Genomic DNA, 20723 nt, shown 5'->3' on the forward strand with positions numbered 1-20723 from the left:
TTGGCAATCGGTGGCATCAACCTGACCGAGTGTTTTCACAATTCCCACTTGTCAACTTTGGAATAAGTCCCAAACCCCCTGTTGTGAACAACTCCCATGGGACAGATATTTTTTTTCTTGAACGGCGGCCACAGACATGAAAAGAAACGACCGCTGATGCTCCTACGGGTGATTGCCTTTCCTAAAAAAAAGTGTTTAATGCAAGTGAAAAAGCAACACGACAGCAAACAAATCGTATTTGAGTTATGTAAACAAGTATTAGATTGTTTTTAAAACAGAAATCTAAATGTATAAAAAAGCGTTTCAAACTTAACATGAAGCAAAAGTACCGGTTATGCAAGAAGCTTTCCTTCACGGTGGTGTGAATTGTGTGCAGTGCCAACAGGCATCTGCCAAATGCACGGTTAAGTTTCGGCTAAAAGCATTCTTAATTTAGGTGAGGCTACAAATCAGATGTACAACTCTACTTTTATATAACCGGATTCTCTTTTTAGCACTTTCTGTTTGAAGGGACGACCCTGTAAAAACAGTCTCTGGAAACTTATAACATTTCCAACGACATTGCAGCCTTGTGACAGGGCCAAAAACTCCATACCGATGCCCACAAGGATGTCAAACTGGGGCTTGAGAATATGCTCTGGTTCCTACCACTCCCTCCCCACGCTATCTGCAGTGGTTGGTGATCGGCGCTAATCATACCACATATACACCCTCTCATTCCTGAACCTCTGCTCACTCATTGCCAAACCTAAGCTTTGCATTTATTGGGCAAAATCTAACGGAGATATGTTCAGCTCTACGGTGGAATTTCACTCCACGTGCTGGGGAGTTTCTTCAGGAACTAAACAATCTCCTAAGATGTGTAGTGAAATGTCAGATAATCGTGCCATAACTATAAACCTATACATAGGTGCACTTTGAAAACTCTAAAAAACAACTTCACCTCGTCCCATCTTGGGCCTCCTGACACAGTGGCCCTGGCTGGCCCCATGCTTTCCATGACCCCCCCGGAAGGCCAGTAACCCCGTGACCCGATCTCACACCATGCAGTTGAGGCACTGGGCGTGCTTGCTGCCGTAGTCCAGGCAGTCGGGCCCCACACACTCGCAGCACGCGTTGTGGAACCAGCGATACTTGGAGGCGCCCACGGACTCGCACGACATGCGGCACTTGTTGATGGAGAGGCACTCGTTGAAGAAGACGACGGTGCAGTTGGGCGCAGACGACGTGAGCCACGTACCTGGCAGGTGGAGAGGAGAGAGGGGGTTGGGGGGGGGCAGGGGGTGAGTGGGGGCTCGTTAGCCATGATCCATCACGATGGTGATCGTGGCTGCAGCCAGGGGATCAACCTTGTACCAAACGGAACCAATTCATTATCGCTCAATATTTGTACGGTGCCTCCCGTGCAGGACATTGAGGTACCCTATAGCAAGGGACCGCTGGTGGCAGCTGTCCAAGTTGCGCCACTAGGTGAACGCAGCACGGGCCAGCCAGCCGGCATGCGTGGCAGTACGGAGTGATGTTGCTTTGTGGCATTTCTCATTTAAGTAATTTATCAAATTTACAAATTTTGGACTGTGGGTGCACATGGCTTACTCTATTTCAATGCTGCCACAGTATAAGGGATGACACACTGGACTGCAATTAAGAGGTCGCCTGAGCATCTAGCGTTTCAGTTGAAACGATGGATGTTTTCTTAAATCTCTTCTGCCTCTGTCCATCCAGTGGTATAAATGGGTACACCGCAGTTAATTGGCAGGTTGTATGTGGCGAGGTAAAGTGTCGGCACTCCCACCTCTTCCAAGACATCCATCTGGTCAGCATGGAAGAGTAGCTAAAAAATACACATTAAAGAACTCCCTTTAAGTCCCTTCCGCCAACAATAGCATGGGCAAGGAATTGCAAGGCTGCACCTTTACCTCAAGAAGTGGAACGTTGCAATAAGACTTCAGGTAAAAAAAAAAGAAAACGATGAGAAGACACTGCCGGGATGTGCCACCATCATCCCTCTGGGCCGTCCCAGGCACGGCCGCTCACCCGTGTCTCCGTGCAGGAGCAGGTGGTGCGCGTGCGACAGCTCTTCGGCCACGGGGAAGGAGCGCACGTTCCAGTTGAGCGTCGTCTCGCGCTCCGTCAGTGCGCGGAACAGTGACGGGATGGGATCGGACAGCTCCTCCACGGAGCTCTTGGCCGTCGGGTGCGAGTCCGTCTTGTTGCGCGGTTTGCACATGCCTACGTCGGCGGGGCGGGGCAGGGCAGGCGGGTAACGCGCATCGCTCTTAACCCGTTCCGATGACGTACATGTACGTCATCAGTTTTTCCTTCTGATGCCGTTCCGATGACGTAGGTGTACGTCATCAAAACTCAACCGGAAGAAAAAATTAAATAACTTTATTGGTACCTAGGCTCCTACAAAGCCATGCGGGAGGGCGTGGCAGTTTGGCACCAGCTATCATAGTGCGGTCATGCCACTACGGTTCTCTGTGGTGAGGACTGTCTTTAAAAACAAGGGCGTTATTTAATTTGTACTTGAAAATATTTTTTCCCTCCCTTAAATCTTTAATATTAATAACAGAGTACAACATCATATGCGAACCTCTGATTAGCATAGTTGGCTACGTACGGTGCAATAGAAGTTCTACATCCTGACTTGCTGGAGACTGAGGTTTCGGCGGATATGTGAAAAGGTCGGATTTGTGAACTAAGGAAAACGACCGTTACACCATTGTTGTGCTCAAATAGGCCACTGGACAAAAACAAAGTGCAAACTGTGTCACACAAGCGGCTGTATGTGTTTGGTTATTACTATTAAGCACTCCCACTGCTCCGGACAGCAGAAGAATTTGAGCAGCTTTTCCACGTCACGAGAAATGTTGATTGTGTGGCAGCGCTCGAACAAAAATGTACTCGCGCGTTGTACACAAGACGAGTCTGAGCAAATCGCCTGGAATGCACCCAGTCTCAACGGACCTCGAAGGCTCAGCAGAGCTGAGCCTGGATCGTACTTGGATGGGCGATCATCATGCACAACAGGTCGGGCGGGGTTATTTTTTTTTACCAACAATGTTCCTGCACCTCCCTTTCTTTTCCCATGCTCTTTCTTGTTCAATATCCAAGAAGTGTTTCCACTCTCTCCAAGTCGCTTCTTACAACTTTTCTGTGGATAATAATAAAAATGTATAATGCGCAGTGCATGAAAAGCAGGAAAGAAAAACAGAACCAGGGCAACCGACAAAACTAAAGAGGCAAGGCCCGTTTAAAGAGCTGGGTTTTCAAAGCAGACATCTCTTAACACCGCCTCTTGATTGTCTGATTTCAAGCGGCAAGGCATTTCATGGCTTGGGTGCCACGCTGACAAAACCTCGATCACCAAAAGAGCGTATCCTAGACCTGGGAGTGCCGAGCAGTTTAAGATCAGAAGATCTTAAGGACCTTGATGGAATATATAAATATTAGTTCCTGCAAGTAATATTAATAGCAGTACTCTTCCCTGTGGTTCTTGCATCACAAATCCCTGTCTGGGCGCTCTGCCCCTGCCCAACCTTCCTCCATGTGTCTCGAGGGGTGCCGTGGTGGCGAGGTGTCAACTACCTGGCCCAGTACAGAGGAGGTCGTGGGTTTAATCTCGACCCTGTGACACCTGTGTATTTTGAGTTTGCAAGTCTCTCTCTCTCCCCGTGGTCACGTGGACTTTTCTCCAGGTCCTCCAGATTTTTCCCCTCGCATTTTGAAGCATGCGTTTAGAGTATTGGCTGCGAAATATTTGCAAATAAACCACGTAGTTGAGCTATTATTTGTGGCTAGGTTGCTTCTAAAAAAAGCTATATAGCTCAGTGGGCCTTATCTGGTAAAATTGTAATAGTTTATAGTTAAAATAGTTGAGATTTCTCAACCATCACAATCTTGTCCATTCTATTTCACCCCCCAAGTTTATCATCCTTGTGTCTCTTCTCGTTGTTGGCACTACACTTGTTTTACCATCCTCTCTTACTCCCTTTGTTCATGTTTCTGCTGCATGCATGAGGGTTGGTATGCCAAACTTCACATATCCAAATCATCTGTCATTGTATAGGAATCTCTTCAAATACCAAACCTTTCACACCGCTGTAGGCGTTGTAGACTGGATCATGCTATTCACCTCCATTTACAATCGGGTAACCTCAAGTACTGAAAAGTTATCCACCACTTTTAAAGTTTCTTCATTCCATTTTATATCATCGTGGGTGTTCTGCTGTGCTTTGTCTCTAACAATTCGTCTCTACATGATATCAACCTCACTCTTTGCCATACATAACCTCGTAACAGCCTCTTCAAAATCATCTTTGCACAGGTCCAAGTGTTTCTGGCTCTATCGCAACATCCTCTACTCATTTGACTAGAATCTGCTAATACGACTCTATCATCTGCCCATATAAGATAAACTGTGAAACGGTCATTGACGTCACATCCCAATCTCAGATTACTACTTGTGGAAATCATCCGTGACCACTGTCAACAGTCGGCGTGACGGAAAAACCACCACCCTGGGTTTACCCTCGTGTGAACTTCAAACCATCCGCAACATCCAAACGGTTCTTAAGTAACGTTCACACGCATATAACCCTGTTCGTATCAGACTCCCACCAACTCGTGCGCTCACAGCACACTTCTCGTCATACCATCACCAGACTTTTCTCATCTTTTCTCACTCTTCTTCTACTCCTTGTCAATCGGATTATTAACATCTTTCCTCCATATTCTTGGTTCTACGTGACTTTATCGAAATAACCAAGAATATGAATCCCTGCAGTCACGAAAGCTTTAAAGCGAAATTTAAAATGTTTCCTCCACTCTGCTAATGTCATCGTCTGACTGTGCCGCCTCCTATAGGCACCTTCGACGCATTTCAGGTGGAGTCACGCTTCAAATCTCTGTGCCATTCACCAACCCCACCTCCAGGCGTATCGGATGTTCAGGACGGGTCGTCACTGGTGGCGTTGCATGCTTGGCATGGACCCTGGTGCAAAGGAATGATATGGACAACCACCCCCCGCCACGTCCCGACGCCTGGTCCCCTTCAGCCCGTAGGCCCTTGGTGCAACAGCACCGTCTGCACGCTCGATAGCTACGCCACTGGTCATCGTGCCGGACGGGGGTTCCTCTGGCCCCTCCATGCCCCCCCACCCCATGTCCTTACCCACGCAGTCGCAGCAGTCGTCCCACATGGTGGACAGACACAGCATGCACTCGCGGCAGCACGAGCAGTTTCCCAGCGCTGGCTTGCACTGGCACAGCTCCTGAACGCGCGTGCAGGCAGACGCGAACACACGCACGCTCACAGTTGCGTAACCCCTGTGACTGTGAACCCTTCCCCTGCTCCGTGACCACCAGATACCCTTTCTCTCTGAACTCTCCATGACCTCTCACACTCACCTCCGATAACCTCACATCCATTCTCCTTGACCTCACACTAACGGTGACCTTTCACACCCACTCTCCATGACCTTTCAAACTCGCACTCCTTGACCTTCGACACACTCACTCCCCTCTCACACTCTTCTTGCCCTCACCCTCCGCAACCTGTCACACTCTCCGTCACCTTTTCACATTCGCTCCACGTGACCTCCCACACTTGTGAAATCTTTGACTGTCACGCTCCTCGCCATTGCGTGTCAAGCGAGGCCCCCTAGTGTCGCGCCGCTTCAGCTACAACGCTTCTCGAGTTGGCAATGCCGTTTTGGAACTTTCAATAAAATCTCGTTCACCTCTTCATCAACATTTCGGCACCACGGTGTTTTTGGTGGCTGTTGGTCGGCTGGTTAGGGGCCGTCCATAAATGACGTCACGCACCTAGGGGGGGGGGGTTAGACATTTGTGACTGTGTGACGAGGGGGGGGGGGTCAAAAATCGTCCAAAATCATCCAAAATCGCGTGACGTCATTTATGGACGGCCCCTTAGGGCTACCGACAGTATTCGGTCGCGCGAGCCAAATTTCGTTTCTGGTGGTCACATCTCCGCTTGACTCTCCCTCCCCCACGACCCCTCGCGCTCGCTTACCTCGGGTTGCCACCTTTACCACTCTCGATCCAACCCAGACATGTACCTCATTCAGTCTGGGCCTAATAACACTGCAGTATACCATAATAAAATACAAATCAATGCCTGCCCACCCTAACTGCTTTTGTGTTTAGTCTGTCGTCCTTCCACCCCGCACCTCCGATTAGCACGGTCGGCGAAAGACGTTCAACATACAATCACAGATGCCAATTCCCAAAGTGCCCGGGTTACACCTGGACAGGTGGCAAACCCTACGACACACACTCACCCCTGCTGCTCGCCAGGGCTCACGTCTCACCGTACTCTGTGGGGACCCACAACCTCCTCTTGATCTCTGGGGGTTTACGGCTCGTGTCCCCGTCTCACCTGCAGGAGGCACTTGCTCACGTCGCTGGCGCACAGCACCTTGTTGCAGGCCCTGGCTGGGGAGGGCAGCAGTAGCAGCAGCAGGGAGCAGGCCAGGAGGCTCAGCGCCACCGCCGGAATGGGCAGTCTCATGCTGATTGCTGCTCGTCACATGGGGAAAGAACAGAGAGAGAGGTCTCCATTGGGGACGTTGACACAGGCCAGCCAGCGGCTCGCAATCTGAAAGTTGCGAGTTCATGTCCTGGTTGGGGGTTAACTCGCCCATCATCCCTCGGCACAGATAAAGTGCGTACCACTTTGGTAGGGAAGCGAACACGTGGTTGTCCTTTGGAAAGACTCAGCTCTGCCATAGGAATGTGGAATGTTCCGTCACTTGCTCAGGGCTGCAAACAAGAGATGAATTACGTGCCTCAACGGTCATCCGAGCAGGAACTCACTGCTTTTCTGACCATCGATCACAAACGCACCCTACGTGTCTCCAAATCAGACGTGATTTTTTATATTAGTCTACCCGCCAATACAAAACGCACGTGCGTTTAAACAACGCGTATGACACACGTGGACACGTGCGTGTCCTGTGGGGAGCGGTGGTGTAGCGGTCCAGCGCGCTGCGCTACGAACCCGGCCAACCGAGTTCGATTCCCGCTCGTGGTCAACACCCAGCGACGATTGTTTGAAACCGGTCATGTGCCTCATTCCCTAGGTCGACTCAGCCTCAAATGAGTACCTGGTGCGGTGTAGCAAACATCGCCACTCGCGAGACAAAGGCGCTCGATAACAGCACTTGCCCCAACAGTCTGTCAAGGCTACACAGGAGATCTTTGTCTTTGCCCCCTGTTAGCGAGCACCTCTGAAGGCCGGCAGGGCATGAGGGTTGGTGGTTTTGTGTGTTCGAGAACCGCTACCCTGGGCCGCCTTTGTCTCCCCAGTGGTGATGTTTATTCATAGACACACACTCGTAATCAATACACATCTACACACATCGCAACAATGTGCGGCAGATCCCATCAACTCGCTGTAACTTGTTGCGGGCAGACTTACAATACTCGTTTCCATGTCCATCATCAGAGCCCGTTCATTTGCACATGAACCACATTCCTTGTCAACCCACTTCTGGATGGAGGCATCGATCAGTGCGAATCGGCGAAGTTGGGGGGGAGTCCCAGATACCGATCCATAATATCGGTGTTTTTGTGTAAGGTCGTGTGAATATAAATGTGTCGTTGAACCCGCCACCACCCGACACAGCAAAGGTTCGCCACGTAAACAAAACACGTGTCAATTCGTGACTAGTACAGCAATTGGAGAGCGAATCCACAAACATTTCTGTTTACGCGACAAACCTCAACTAGTCATAATAAAGGTATTTTTTGGGTCAGATCGCGTTATTTATAAATGTGTCGTAACCCTCCACCACCAGACACGTTTTTCAAAGGACAAAATAATTCACTTCTTTAGCCCACCGGTGTGTTGAAGAGAGAATCAACAGCATTTTAATATTTGAGTAGTCCTGACGTTTCGCTGATAATTACAATCAGCTTCATCGGGCAAGATTGGCATTTTAAAATGCTGTTGATTCTCTCTTCAACACACCGGTGGGCTAAAGAAATGAATTATTTTGTCCTTTGAAAAATGTGACATATTTTTTACTGTTTGGCCGTGTCGGGTGGTGGAGGGTTACGGCACATTTATAAATAACGCGATCTGACCCAAAAACCTTTATTATGAATATTGGTCTCGAAAGCCTGCTACGTGTTAAATAAACCTCAACTAATTGGCCGTGTTGGGTGGCGGCGGCTTCAACGACACATTTATTTTTACGCGATCTTACACACACAAAAAAACCTTATATCGGTCGCGAAAGCCCACGTGTTTAACCCGTTTAGATATCACTGAACCTTTACGTTCACGCGTAAAAGGTCCACAACCAACATCGTGTCAACGCGACCTCATCACCTGGCACCTACATCCATCACGCGCACGTGTTTGGATGCACGTGTGTGGCTATTTAAAAGAATGCCAGCCGCATGTAAAAGCCATTTAACCTCGCCCCCGTGATCAGTGCCATCACCAGCCGAGCTCGCGAGCACCTTTGAACGTTTAACTTGAAATGAAAAGTTTTTATCACGACAAAAAAAACATCTAAAACTAACAAACCCACCGACGATGATGGAGCTGTTGTTGTTGGGTCAGAGGGCACAAGCGGCTCTTATTGAAGACGAACCACGGGCCTTGTCACCTAGCAGGAAGAGCATGGCGAGGTGTGTGAACAGGTAAGCAAGCGCCACTTGTTTTGTATTCCGAGAAGAATTCGCGCAGCGCAGAATCAAAACCAACCCAACGTTCAGCTAATCGCTTCCTGGCCGCGGCGAGCGTTTACGTTTAGAACAAAAAGTTGCTTTTCAACTCGGGCAAGATACATCACCGGGCAGTTGTGTAACCTGTGTATTTGTTTGAGCGTCCTATGGCTTCAACAACAGCAACGACAGCGCCGCAAAGAGATGAACTCGCAACGCAACATTAGCCGCCATCGACTGCTGCGCATTAACGCGTTGACCATCCAGCAAAAAAGTCTCCCTCCATCTTCTAAGGGCAAAACTCTCTCTCTCTTCCTTCGCGCATTCTTTTGTCTCGTACTCACTTGTTCGGTGGGGGGGGTGGTGGTTGGTGGTGGTCTGGGAGCGACGCAACAGTTTCCTGTGTGTCCCGATCGGGATTCTTTCTCGCTCCGGATTTCACAACCTGGATCCCCGGCACCGCCACCGCAGCACCCCCCGGCTACAAGACTCCTGCTGCCTCTCTCACCCCTCGGCTCGTGGGAGAATGAGGCGGTGTGGTAGTGTGTGTGGGGTGTGTGGTGGGAGAGTGTGTGTGGGTGTCTTGCTCCCTCGGATCCCCTGCCGAGTGAACGCGTCTCGGGGTCTCGGGCTGCGGCGGGGGCGAGGGGGTTGGGGCAGGACGAGGAGGCGCAGGCGAGGCGGGGTTTGGGGTTTCTCGCATTCGGGGCGGCTGCGTTTAGGGGGGCAAAGCTTGTTTCCTCCTCCTCTCTCTCTCTCTCTCCGTTTAACGGGGGGTTTCAGTGCCGGATTATTCTAGTAGCAAAAGTAGCTACATATGCTAAGGGACCCACGCTAAACGCTTTCAAGCTATGAATACCGATTCAGTGATTCTGCACTTGCTCTATTACTATAGTACTATACCGCCTTAAACTTTTATGAACGACTGGGTGTTTAAGGTTATCGATTTCTTGTATTATCTGGCTTATAGCAAATGAAAAATTACAATTACTTTACTATGCAAGTTAAAATTTAGTTTAACTTTTTTTTATTATAACATATGCTACAGGCCCCTCACTAGCTTAATCCGGCACTGGGGGGGGGGGTCCCATATTTTATACACGCGGTACTTTTAGGGCTGGTCGAAGTCACACCTGGTAATCGCGTGGCACACGTTTAAGGGCCGTCCATAAATGACGTCACGCGATTTTGGACGATTTTTAACCCCCCCCCCCTCGTCACACGGCGTCACAGAGTCAGACCCCCCCTCAAATATGACGTCACAAAGCTCTGCCCCCCCCAAATAACACGTGCTTCAAATGTTCATGGTAGTGCGTTTTAATGTGGCGCTGCACTCTGATGTTGTAGGAGAAAACATTTATTAAAACGTCTATTTAATTAAGTAGAACGTGTTGTCTATATTTATTTAAAGTTGCGCATTTTGATGTGACGTCACATTTCTCAAACCCCCCCTCCTCGTCACACATCGTCACAAATGTCTGACCCCCACCCCTAGGTGCGTGACGTCATTTATGGACAGACCCTTAACATATCTGAATGCCGATGAGACCCAGATGGTCCAGTAAGTTTACTTGCTGAGACAAATGCTGCTGCATTCATATTGGTTTGGAAAGGGCAGTACAGTCGGCTCGTCTAATATACAAAGACACAGAGCGTAGATCTGTTTATTGTCCTCTTGGCTGCGTTAGGAGCATAAACGTTTGGATAACTCGAGTTTAGTTTGTGTCCACGCCAACACACCATCTGCTTGTAAAACTCAACAGATGGATGAGTACATGTAGGCAAGAGGCCACGGACACCATCACTCTTGTTCTGCTAGAAGACGGGTTATAAACTTGGATGAATGTACTTGTTCACTCGTAGAGCCTAAAACCACTGCCCACTTCAGTCATTCACTGGCAGTATTTGAGATATTCTCCAGACTACTTCTGAAGTCATCCACTGGCTCACTCGCAAACCTTCATATGCACATGTGGACGTTTATTATCAAGCCCCTCCCTGTTCGATAGTAATTTCAAATCATGAAGGTCAACTCAGGCACATCATGGTTCTGTTTCTCTGGATGTCCGAGATTGGTAAAACGAGGACCAGGTGTTGGAAGATCTGGTCCCTGTCATAATAACATGGAGTTTCCCCCACAGGCTTATGATGGTTAAATATTGCTAGTAGTACTGTACTTAATGTGTGCTGGAGCACAGACTTGAACAAATCCACGTTTGCAAGGATTGTTACTTCTCCATGACATCTCAACCTGCTGACTACATCATCACAAACGTCGTAATTATTGTGTGAATGGAAAGCCTCTGAAGCAGTATGTACTGGCTAAGTATTCCAAAGTGATGAAGTTACGGTGAGCAAGTGGTAGACATTGTAACAACAGCGAGTATTCAGATTCAGTGCGGAGAATAAGGAAGCTGTCAGCTGCTTGACTGCAATTTTAATGTGTTGGTTTTAAATAAAATATCACACATATTAAAAACATTCAATAACTTCAATCTCATGTTAACATAAAATATCGATTAAAGTAAAATAATTTGTGCAAAATAAATTTGACAATCTAAAATACACACTTTACAACAACATTTAAAATGTTTACAGTGCAATTTTCACGTTTTTTTTTGTGTATGGTGGAGACCGATCGGTAGCAGCAGCACCATGGGCTGTAACGTCACGTGACAAACGAGGAAGAGGTGATGTGAGCAGCCTCGCTCAACCTGGAAACGTAGGTTTTTTCTTCATAAAGCTTTGCAAGAGGTGTGTGAGGTCGATTCAACACCGCCAATGCAAGATATTCAATTAATTGGCCAAACATCACACCTCATTGAAAGCATCTCAAGACTCATGCTTGCCCTTAATAAACAATAATAATTATTAGGTATGTAACAATGCATCGATTGACTGCATCAGGGTTCAGAAACTTGCCCATTGGTTCAACTGCCACGCCCGAGACATCGGATCAAACTGGTGACCTCTGGATTGCAACTGGAGTGTGCTAACCATTACACGATGGCTGCATACTTTTTTTCCACACGTATCACAAAACGATTCCAACTCGCAAAATCACCGCAGGACAACAAAAAAGACAACAAAGCAGCTTCGTGACTTCCCAAATGACCACGACCACGACCCTGAACGAACGCCGCCCAGCGGTCGGGCAGCCCGGCAGGCACGCGTCGGTCACTTCTCGGCGGAGACTCCGCGCAGGTAGAAGATCCAGGAAGAGGCGGGCTGCTGGGGGCAAGAGACGGTGAGGCGCGCCGTGACGGGGGCCGCCCCGGGGGCTCCCTCGAACCCCACGACGATGGTGATGGTGCGCTTGGGCCGCACCGCCTCGCCGGCCGCGCGCACGCTGAACGCGGAGCTGTCGACGGCGGCCACGAAGGAGGCGGTCTGCGCGAACACGTTCTTGAAGGGGACGGAGACGGTGAAGCCCGCGCGCACCGTGAAGGGGCCCTGGGGCCGCGGCGCCGAGCAGACGCCCACCAGCGGGATCGTGTACTCCCCGCCCTGCGCGTGCACACGGTCCGATGGGTTGTTATCGGCGCCGCGGGCTCCGCACGAGACATTGCCGCACTAGCGCCGCGCTGCCCACGGCCACGTCACGCCGGAATGCGACAGATTCACGTCAGATCTCGGAAGCTAATCAAGTTTGAGATGAGATAATGCTCGGGTGGGTGACCATGCATCATAGGTTGCTACGGGGCTACGTGGTGGGCAGCAGAGGGCAGTGCAGCAAAATCCATTGTATGTACGGATGTTGAACTTCTTTTGCACCGTACGTAGCCAACCGTGCTAATCGGAGGTGCGCGGGAAGGACAATAAGCTCCCACATCTATGCTCCCTGCCTTCAAAAACATACACTGATCATGAAGTAGGGTCAACTAACCCCTTATCGAGCAGTGGAGTGACAAAAGGGCTGTACATGTACCCATTACCTTTCCAGACAGAATGTGGTGACCTGGGGTGTTGTGTTGGGACTGGCGTGTTGTGTTGCGGCTTTGCTTACTGTGCCTCGGTGGTGCTCGGCTCACCTGTGGCGAGGACAGCGTGAGCAGTGCCCGCGTGTCGCCCAGGTGGCTGGGTTCGTACAGCACGTCCACGCTGACCTCTGTGCCTCCAGCTGCCCCTGGAGCAGCTGTCACCGTCTTTTCCACGTGGAACTCCCCGCTGTTGATCTGCTCCCGAGCCCAGACAAAGCACGAGACTTTTCTTTCCACTGCTTAAATCTTATGGACATCGGCAGTGACATAAGAAGCAAGTGGTTAATTCATACTCTTTGGTTCTTTCGGTAACGTCACGTAGAAAAATAATAATACATCACCACGTTTCGATTGCCACACAAGCGATCGTCCCACCTGTAGTCACGAAAGCTTCAGATCAAGATGGTTAATTAATGTATACACTAAACAAGGACATTACCTTTTGATTTAAAGCTTTCGTGACTGCAGGGATTCATATTCTTGGTTTTTTTGTAGAAGGGAAATAATAAAAATAAAACATGTTTTATTTTTATTATTTTATTATTTCCCTTCTACGTGACTTTACCGAAAGAACCAAGGAAGAGGACATTACCATCATATGCATCTTACATTACCCATCGCTTTAGACTTGGTGTACATTCAAAACAACAAAGCTGTCTTTCAGCAAGTACCCATATATTTGGCAAGCAATACATCGTTCCCGCAATGATTTGGTGACATTCTATTTGGAGTTGGCATTTGATTCAAGAACGTAACATTTTTTGGTCTCGTTATTTCTGTTTCAATGTGTTCGCTCCAATTCGCCTAAATATAGCATAAGCATATGCTTTGCATATAATATGTAAATTATCAATTCAATTCATGCTTGCACAATTCGATGCATGTATCAATCACGAGCATAGTAATCAATCTTAATCGATGAAACAATGCATAATTACATGGCAACCGCATCTGATCAATTGCACTCCTCCGTTTAAAGGCAGGAGATGGCAAGGTATGCATGTTGAACTTCTTTTGCACCGTGCGTAGCCAACCGTGCTAATCAGAGGTGCAAGGTAAGCGAGTCCTCTCCAACTAGCAAACCCCACGGTCACCCAACCCCTTACTTCATAAAAGCCCTCCTTCCGCGGGGGGGACGGGAAACCCCCAAAGCCCCACGTCAACCCTGCTATTTGGCGAGCAGGTTTATTGTCTGGCGGCGGGCGGGAGTCCCGCTCCTACCTTGCAGGCGTATTCGCTTTTCTGTCGCGAGTAGTTGACGAAGCGCGCCGCCTGCGTGTGGCTGGCGCCGAGCGAAGCCCGGAAGTGCAGCGGCTTCTCGTGAGCGGCGGGCAAAGAGCGCAGCTGCAGGTCCCACGTGAAGGCACCCAGCTCGGCGCTCTGCAGCACGAGCCGTCCGCTCGACTCGCCCACGCGCAGCGGGAGGTACTCCAGCGTGAGCCAGCCCTCGTCCTGTCCGACGACACAGGGGCGGAGGTGTCGGGGATTGTGCCGTGCGCGCAACGTGGGTTACACGGCAAAACGTGCCGCTAAATGGACGTTTAACCGCCGCCGGGCAAGCACATTGCGAGTAAAAGAAGGGTTTCTAAATCGCTTCTGATTTGCTTTTGGCTCTGATGCACAGCTCAGATGGTATAACGTGGTCAGGAGCCTTCATAAACATTTAATACTGTAGGCCCGATTAAGTGTTACTCCAACAAAAAGATGACAATGGATTTCAAATGGAAAACCCTTAAGCTAAAGTGAAGCTTACTATCCTCTTGCTAAACCGTATACACAATCCATGAATCATATAGAAGCACAAGATATGGATATTCTCTCATCTTTGAGTTGTATGACTAAGGGCAGGTTTCATGGTTACTTCTATCGCTTGACAATATGCCCAATCTCGATATTTAGCCTCTTCTAAAATGTCCCAATTAGATTTCTCCTGATCTGAACATTTTCTAGCACTTGCTCGCTCCCCCTTCTTTGTTTGCATCCAGCAGATTTTGTTTTATTCGACGTCCATCTCATGCAAAGGGACCAAGTCACTCGTGAAGTCACCAAGTCACTAAACTGGTGGACCTCATGCCCATTCCGTGCGATGACACTCGATCACCGCAATCAGGAGCAGGAACACCGAGGCTGATCGTTTGACGACCGAGCAGGCTCCCACCTTCTTCGCGTTGGGCGGCACGGAAATCTGCGGCGGCAGGCTGATGTCTGGCACGCGGCACTCGATGGAGAAGGAGACGGGCGTGGGCAGGGGGTTCTCCACGCGCACGCGCCCCTCCGTGCTGCGACGCACCGGCGTGCACAGCTCCACCGTGCCCAGCGACCCCCCGGGCGTCGCTCGCATTGTCACCACGTAGAAGAGGAACTCCTGCGTCGCCTCGTTACAGAAGGTCACCTGTCGCCCGGAGAGAGAGTCCGGTAAACGTTCAGGCACCAGCTACATCCAGCACCCTTGAGAGTCGATGATTACAAGATATGTTGGGGTGCCGGTTTCCCCTGAACCCTTTTGTGTTAAGTGCAGATGCCACTGCAAATGCACCTAATGCTAGATACTCCGTACTCAGAGCAAAGAACAGGGAATGCATTATTTTTCCAGGCCAGCCTCTGCTGATGAGACTCAAAGTCAAAGCCAGTTCAGAGTTTCACTGCTTAAATGAATGCTGCGATAAAACATTGGTCCAGAATGCTTACAGAACTGACGGACTAAAATGTTATTATAGTTTCAGAATATATTTTTAGGAGGTGAAACAGACCTTGTCTGTTCATAATTTGGCAGGGAAGAGTCTTGAGCCAAGACATCACAGAACATGTTCCAGTGTCTCATTCAACAAATCTTCATCCCTGTCCTGTACCTTTCATGTTTAACCTGATCTATTAACAACTTCAAAATAAATGGCGTGGTTGTGTGCCAAAGACGCAAATATAACCAGCTCAAACACTACCATGAAAAATAGGAAAACAAAAACATGAACCACTGCGGGCAGTGGTTACGATGCGGTGGAGATGGGATGACACAAGACTTGGTGGTGGGTGCGGAGAGAGGCGGACCTTGGCAGTGAAGTGGCCCTCCTTGTGCGAGTGGAAGGTCAGCTTGTAGTCACGCGTGGCTGAGCCTGGCACGTCGATGTAGTCCAGCCCCTTCAGGGTTGTAGAAGGATCCAGCCTCTCGGGGCGCACCATCTCCAGCGTCATGCGGAACCTACGGCAACGCATGGTTGTTTGGGGGTTAATATTCACAATTCTGTAACCGACTGGCCGTTTCATAGGCCCAAACATATACTCAAATTATGGCATTTAATCGAGTATGTACATAGACATGTTTAAATGTTAAGGCATGTTAAATAGGTCATGCCTGATTCAGTGCACTTAGTAAATTTCAAATGCAGTTTTATTGAGGGATTGTGTGTTGTCTTGCTGTGGTCTGGGACTGTTGCTGTTGTTTTCATGCCTTGCCCAAGCTTGAATTTATCGTTGCAAAATGGGCAGGAATTGATTTACTTCTATCCTTTTTTTATTTTCATGTTGTCATTTTCGTGACTTACCTTCCTATACTTTGCACTCCTATCAGTTTTTATATTATTGTTGTAACTTTCTGACTCGCCCCTACTGGACATCTGTAAAAAACAAAAAGCTGCATAGCTCATGAGAATTCCTCCAGTCTCAATAAAGATTCTGATTACGATTCACAATTACACTAATTCAACCCTTCAGGAACCCGAGTGTGCTCTGCGGTTGTGCGAGCGCCGTGCCTCTGTGGCTTGCGCAGCCAGTTGGCGACAGGCAGCAGCTCGGTGTAGGTCGTCTTGCACGGAACGTCGCGTGTGATGGTGTCGGTTGGCCGTGGTGATTCAGCAACGCCCTGGAGCGGGTAGAGCAGTCCAAGCCCGTCTGGCAGCGGGAAGAAGATGGAGCCCTGCGTGTGCCAAAACACGATGGAGAGCGTGCACGTGTGAATGAGTGGATGCGTCTATGTGTGTGGGAGTGTGGGACGTGTGAATGAGTGGATGCGTCTGTGTGTGTGGGAGTGTGGGAGCGGTAGTGTAGTGGTTAGCGCGCTGCGCTATGAACCTGGCGACCAGACTTTGATTCCCGCTCACGGCCTACATCGGTGAAGATTACTTAAATCGGTCCTGGGATTCCCCTAGGTCGACTCAGCCTCAAATTAGTGCCTGGTGTGGTGTGTAAACATCAACATTGGGAAGGCAAAGGCGACCGGGCGTGGCGCTGGCCACACACCCCCTCGTATGCTGTTGTGAGCTTCATAGGTGCTCGCGAACAGCACTTGCCACAACAGTCTGTTAAGGCTCTAGGGGGAATCTTTGTCTTGTGTTTGGGAAGGTTTGCTCAGGGATTCGTATGACACCAAGATATACAACTGCCAATACCCAGTCTGTGTACGCAGAGTTCATTTGAGTGTAGCATATTAACATGTGCAGAGTGCATCTAGGTAAAAGTCGTTTTCCAATTACAACCATGTCTGTGTATCTTGCCACATATTGGTTTTAACTTTCTCTTTTACAATGCAACTCTACAGCATATGGAACAATCATTCCCTGCGAAGGCTCTACAGGCATGTTAATGCCTGCCTGGTTGTGTGTAATTCTGCGCGTGACTTTTTGTGTGCATAGGTGTGAGCGTAGGTGTGTGCGTTATTATATATGTGTTGGTGTGTATACATATTTGCGAGTGGTTCTCTGAATTGTTTGCATGGTTGCGTGTGTATGTTGTTGTGTCCACATGCAGCACTCTATGTCGGTGTAGTGATTAGTGCACAATGAAAGGAACCTAGTCTTCTGGTTCCAATTCCCAGCCATGGCTCACATTAAAACTGGTTCTGTGCCTTCCCTTCGTCGACTTGGCCATAAATATCGAAAGCAATGTCCAATCATCAGCACTGGGGAAACAAAGGTGGCCGGGCATTGCTATGTGACCTCCTCACCCCCTTGGTGTGCCTGGGCCTTTATAGGTGCTTACAAATAGTACTTGTCCTAACAGTCTGTCAAAGCCTTACACGGGGGATCTCTGTCTTCTGCCGTGTGCGTGCGTGTGTGCACGCGTGCGTGCGTGAGCCCGTGCCTGGTGCTCCTGCCGAATGCTGGTCATGGTGAGCGGCTCGTAGGTGACCTCGTAGGGCCTCCCTTGCTGCTGGGCCTCCACAGTGACAGAGTCGGCCCCCGTCCAGTGTTCTCCCTTCAGCACGGGCCGCAGCACCCAGCGCTGGTTGGTGCGGTTCGCCAGCGAGATCGTCTGCGTCTGCCTGCTCCGCACCGGGCATCTGAAGTTCAACACCTGCACAGGATGACAACATAAATAATGAGACGCACGGAGAATGTGTCCAACGCTTGATCTAATATGGAAATACACGATTCTTTGTTTGCATCTGAACTGATTCTCTTCATCACAAATGCTAAATCTTGCTTAGCTGGCCAAACGAACATGAATACGTTTGCTGTAATGAATTCTTATTGTCCTGATCGTGGAACAGTCTCATCTGAAAAGGTCAAGGCAAATCATTTTTGGGCTGAGCTTTTACCAATGCTGGTAAAATGTCATTGGGTGTTTTAGGGTCACCAGGCACATGATTATTCAAAAGTGTCAAGATATAGACGTCTGTTTCTAATTATGCAAAAACGTTTGAATGCACTCTGGCACAGGATTTAGGAAACGCATTAAAACCTGGCTGAGCATAAAGGCAGAATCATTCACTATCGGGTTACTTCCAGCAACAAACGTAACCTGCAAGCACAAGGCAACAAAATAAATAAGTGGACATAATGCCTCCTTTCCATATATGCCTCTCCACCAAAAACTAAATAAAATGTTTACACATCCCGTTCGCCACATGACCTTCTGGGAGTGTATTTTTTTTGCACCGTTGGTTTAACAAAAGAAAAGTCTGGTCACGTCACGTCACATCAGCGAGGCGTGGGTGGGCACTGCTCTGGCATTGCCAGTTCGGGGTGTGACCTCGCGCGAGGGCGGCTGGTCGATGCAGGAGCCCGTGAGCGTCAGCAGTAGTGGCTGGCTGCCCTCCACGCTGCACTTGACACCCTCGTAGCGGATGTCAGAGCCGAGGGCGTGGGGGTGGAATGTGACGTCCAGTGGCACGTCCATGCCGGCCGCCGCGTAGCCCCGTGCGGGGCTCACGCTGAAGTCGGGCGCCAGGTGCTTCACGTCCCAGCTGAAGCTGCGGGTTAGAAACATGCAGATAAATGAATGAACAAGTAACACGTGAAACAAAAAAACGTACGACCAAGGGCATGATGGCCAGTTCTGATATGGCTCAATTTGATTATTTTGTTTTCGTTACAATGGTCGTGAAATATTCTAAAGTGTCTAACGAGGTGGGGGTGGAATTGGTGTTGCACAGAAAATTAACTCGAGTGGGAAGTCAATTAATGCTTCAGAGTACTAAACTGATAACTCTGATATTCTGGATTTGAGGACATAACCAATGGTATTTGTTTTACGGAAGCCTGTAGAGGGACATGTGTCCCTCAAATGAACAACAGTACCCCTTGTGTGCTCCCCCATGGACAGCAAACTCCTTTGGGTAGCCACCCAAAGTAAATATCGTCATCGTGGCCAGCACTGATGATGCTATCATAACCTGCTACCATTTCCTTCCTTCCACCAAATCCCACAGCCAGAACACAGTCGACACCTGCCGCCTAAAAGTCTCATCTTACATATGTATGTTGAACTTCTTTTACACCGTACATAGCCAACCGCGCCAATCGGGAAGTGTGGTTACAGTCTCCCACTCACGGAATAATGTCATTCCCACTCGCTCTTGTGACGATCAACCGCACGAATCGCGCAAACGTGGGAGCAGCAACGAGAGACAGAAAGAGAGCGAGCGGGGAAATGACGTGGCCGCCGCCGCCGCCGCTGTCACCGACCTGGCACCGACGTCGCCCATGTTGTGCAGGAGCAGCCGGCGCGTGGCCTGGCTGCGCAGCACCACGGCGCCAAAGGGCAGCTGCTCCTGGTCCAGCACCATCTCCAGCCCCTGGCAGCAGCCCTTGAGCAGGAAGACGGGCCGGCGCACGCCGGCGCTCTCGACGCACACCTCTGCCGTAAAGGCGGGTACCCTCGCGCACGGGCTGAATGACACTTCCACGGCACATGTGCCGTCGCGCGGGCGTAGCGTCACCTCACCCGACGGAGACAGGATCAGCACCTGGGGGGGGGGGGGGGGAGCGAGCACACGTTGTGATGCGTCGGCAACGTCCTGCCCCGGTGATCGGCCGTGTTGCTTTTCCACGGGGCTGAACGTGACCGATGAGACCACTTTTTCGACGCAGGGGGGCAGCAAACGTGATAGAAAGCACCGGGAAACCGGTGGGAGTTATGGCCTCTTGGAGGGTTATTAGCAGGCACGTAATGTCAAACTGTTTGTGATGTATGTTGTATGTAATTGGTTCATGCGATCCCTGCAGCCACTAGAGGCACGACATTCACTACAATACTCTTTGGGTCTTTCGGTAAAGTCACGTAGATAGAAAAATAATAAAAAAATCACGATGTTTCGATCGCAGCACAAGCAATCGTCTTCAGGTGAAAAAATACAGCAGGCGGACTGCTGAGGCAGCCTATATTTCTTCCTGCCTCACCAGTCCGCCTGCTGTATTTTTTCACCTGAAGACGATTGCTAGTGTTGCGATCAAAACGTCGGGATTTTTATTTTTCTATCTACGTGACTTTACCGAAAGACCCAAAGAGTATGGATTCCTGCAGTCACGAAAACTTTAAGTCAAGATTCACAACAATGTAAAATCAATCTTTGAGTCAAAATTGTGTCACTCTATCGAATCATAAAGTGGGCGAAACTTTGCACGTCCAATTGTGCTTTTGAACTCGCTGTGGTTTGATTGTGATCTTACCTTGGGGTCCTGCAGTGCAGGCTGGCTGCTCTGCAGAGCCAGGCAGAAAGTGAGTGGGGCCCTGCTGTTGTTGACCAATGGCACAGTCTTCTTGATGGTCTGTCCCACGCGCAGGGCTCCCAGGTTCACAACCTTCCACTTGGGATTAGCCACTTCAATC

General features: G+C 49.5%; 2 protein-coding genes across 2 annotated transcripts in view; both read right to left on the bottom strand.

Annotated features, from left to right (window-relative positions):
• Window positions 1-172: 172 nt before the first annotated feature.
• TWSG1 (twisted gastrulation BMP signaling modulator 1) lies at window positions 173-9259 on the bottom strand. The gene is made up of 6 exons (XM_061565708.1): window positions 9045-9259; window positions 8565-8642; window positions 6404-6543; window positions 5177-5276; window positions 2038-2232; window positions 173-1240 (listed from the first exon to the last, which is right to left on the bottom strand). The coding sequence occupies exons 3-6, from the start codon at window positions 6533-6535 to the stop codon at window positions 1038-1040; spliced, it is 630 nt and encodes a 209-aa protein (XP_061421692.1). The 5' UTR covers window positions 6536-6543; window positions 8565-8642; window positions 9045-9259; the 3' UTR covers window positions 173-1037.
• A 1851-nt stretch (window positions 9260-11110) lies between these two features.
• The window catches only part of HYDIN (HYDIN axonemal central pair apparatus protein), a 123374-nt gene continuing 113761 nt past the window's right edge, over window positions 11111-20723 (bottom strand). The window contains 10 exon segments of the mRNA XM_061565719.1: window positions 11111-12207; window positions 12732-12875; window positions 13902-14132; window positions 14839-15072; window positions 15726-15876; window positions 16427-16590; window positions 17754-17966; window positions 18645-18864; window positions 19580-19860; window positions 20564-20722. Of these exon segments, the coding sequence (XP_061421703.1) occupies window positions 11878-12207; window positions 12732-12875; window positions 13902-14132; window positions 14839-15072; window positions 15726-15876; window positions 16427-16590; window positions 17754-17966; window positions 18645-18864; window positions 19580-19860; window positions 20564-20722 (2127 nt within the window). The 3' untranslated portion in view covers window positions 11111-11877.

The sequence above is a fragment of the Lethenteron reissneri genome, chromosome 35 (assembly GCF_015708825.2).
Source record: "Lethenteron reissneri isolate LAM-NWPU_2019-01 chromosome 35, ASM1570882v1, whole genome shotgun sequence".
NCBI lineage: Eukaryota > Metazoa > Chordata > Hyperoartia > Petromyzontiformes > Petromyzontidae > Lethenteron > Lethenteron reissneri.

Excerpts from the sequence above, each read along its gene's own strand:
- TWSG1 (XM_061565708.1), bottom strand. The coding sequence starts at position 6,535 with ATGAGACTGCCCATTCCGGCGGTGGCGCTGAGCCTCCTGGCCTGCTCC. Across the intron at positions 5,277-6,403 it reads TGAGCAAGTGCCTCCTGCAG|GAGCTGTGCCAGTGCAAGCC; the intron begins GTGAGACGGGGA and ends ACGCGCGTTCAG. Across the intron at positions 1,241-2,037 it reads GCTCCTGCACGGAGACACGG|GTACGTGGCTCACGTCGTCT; the intron begins GTGAGCGGCCGT and ends TCCACCTGCCAG.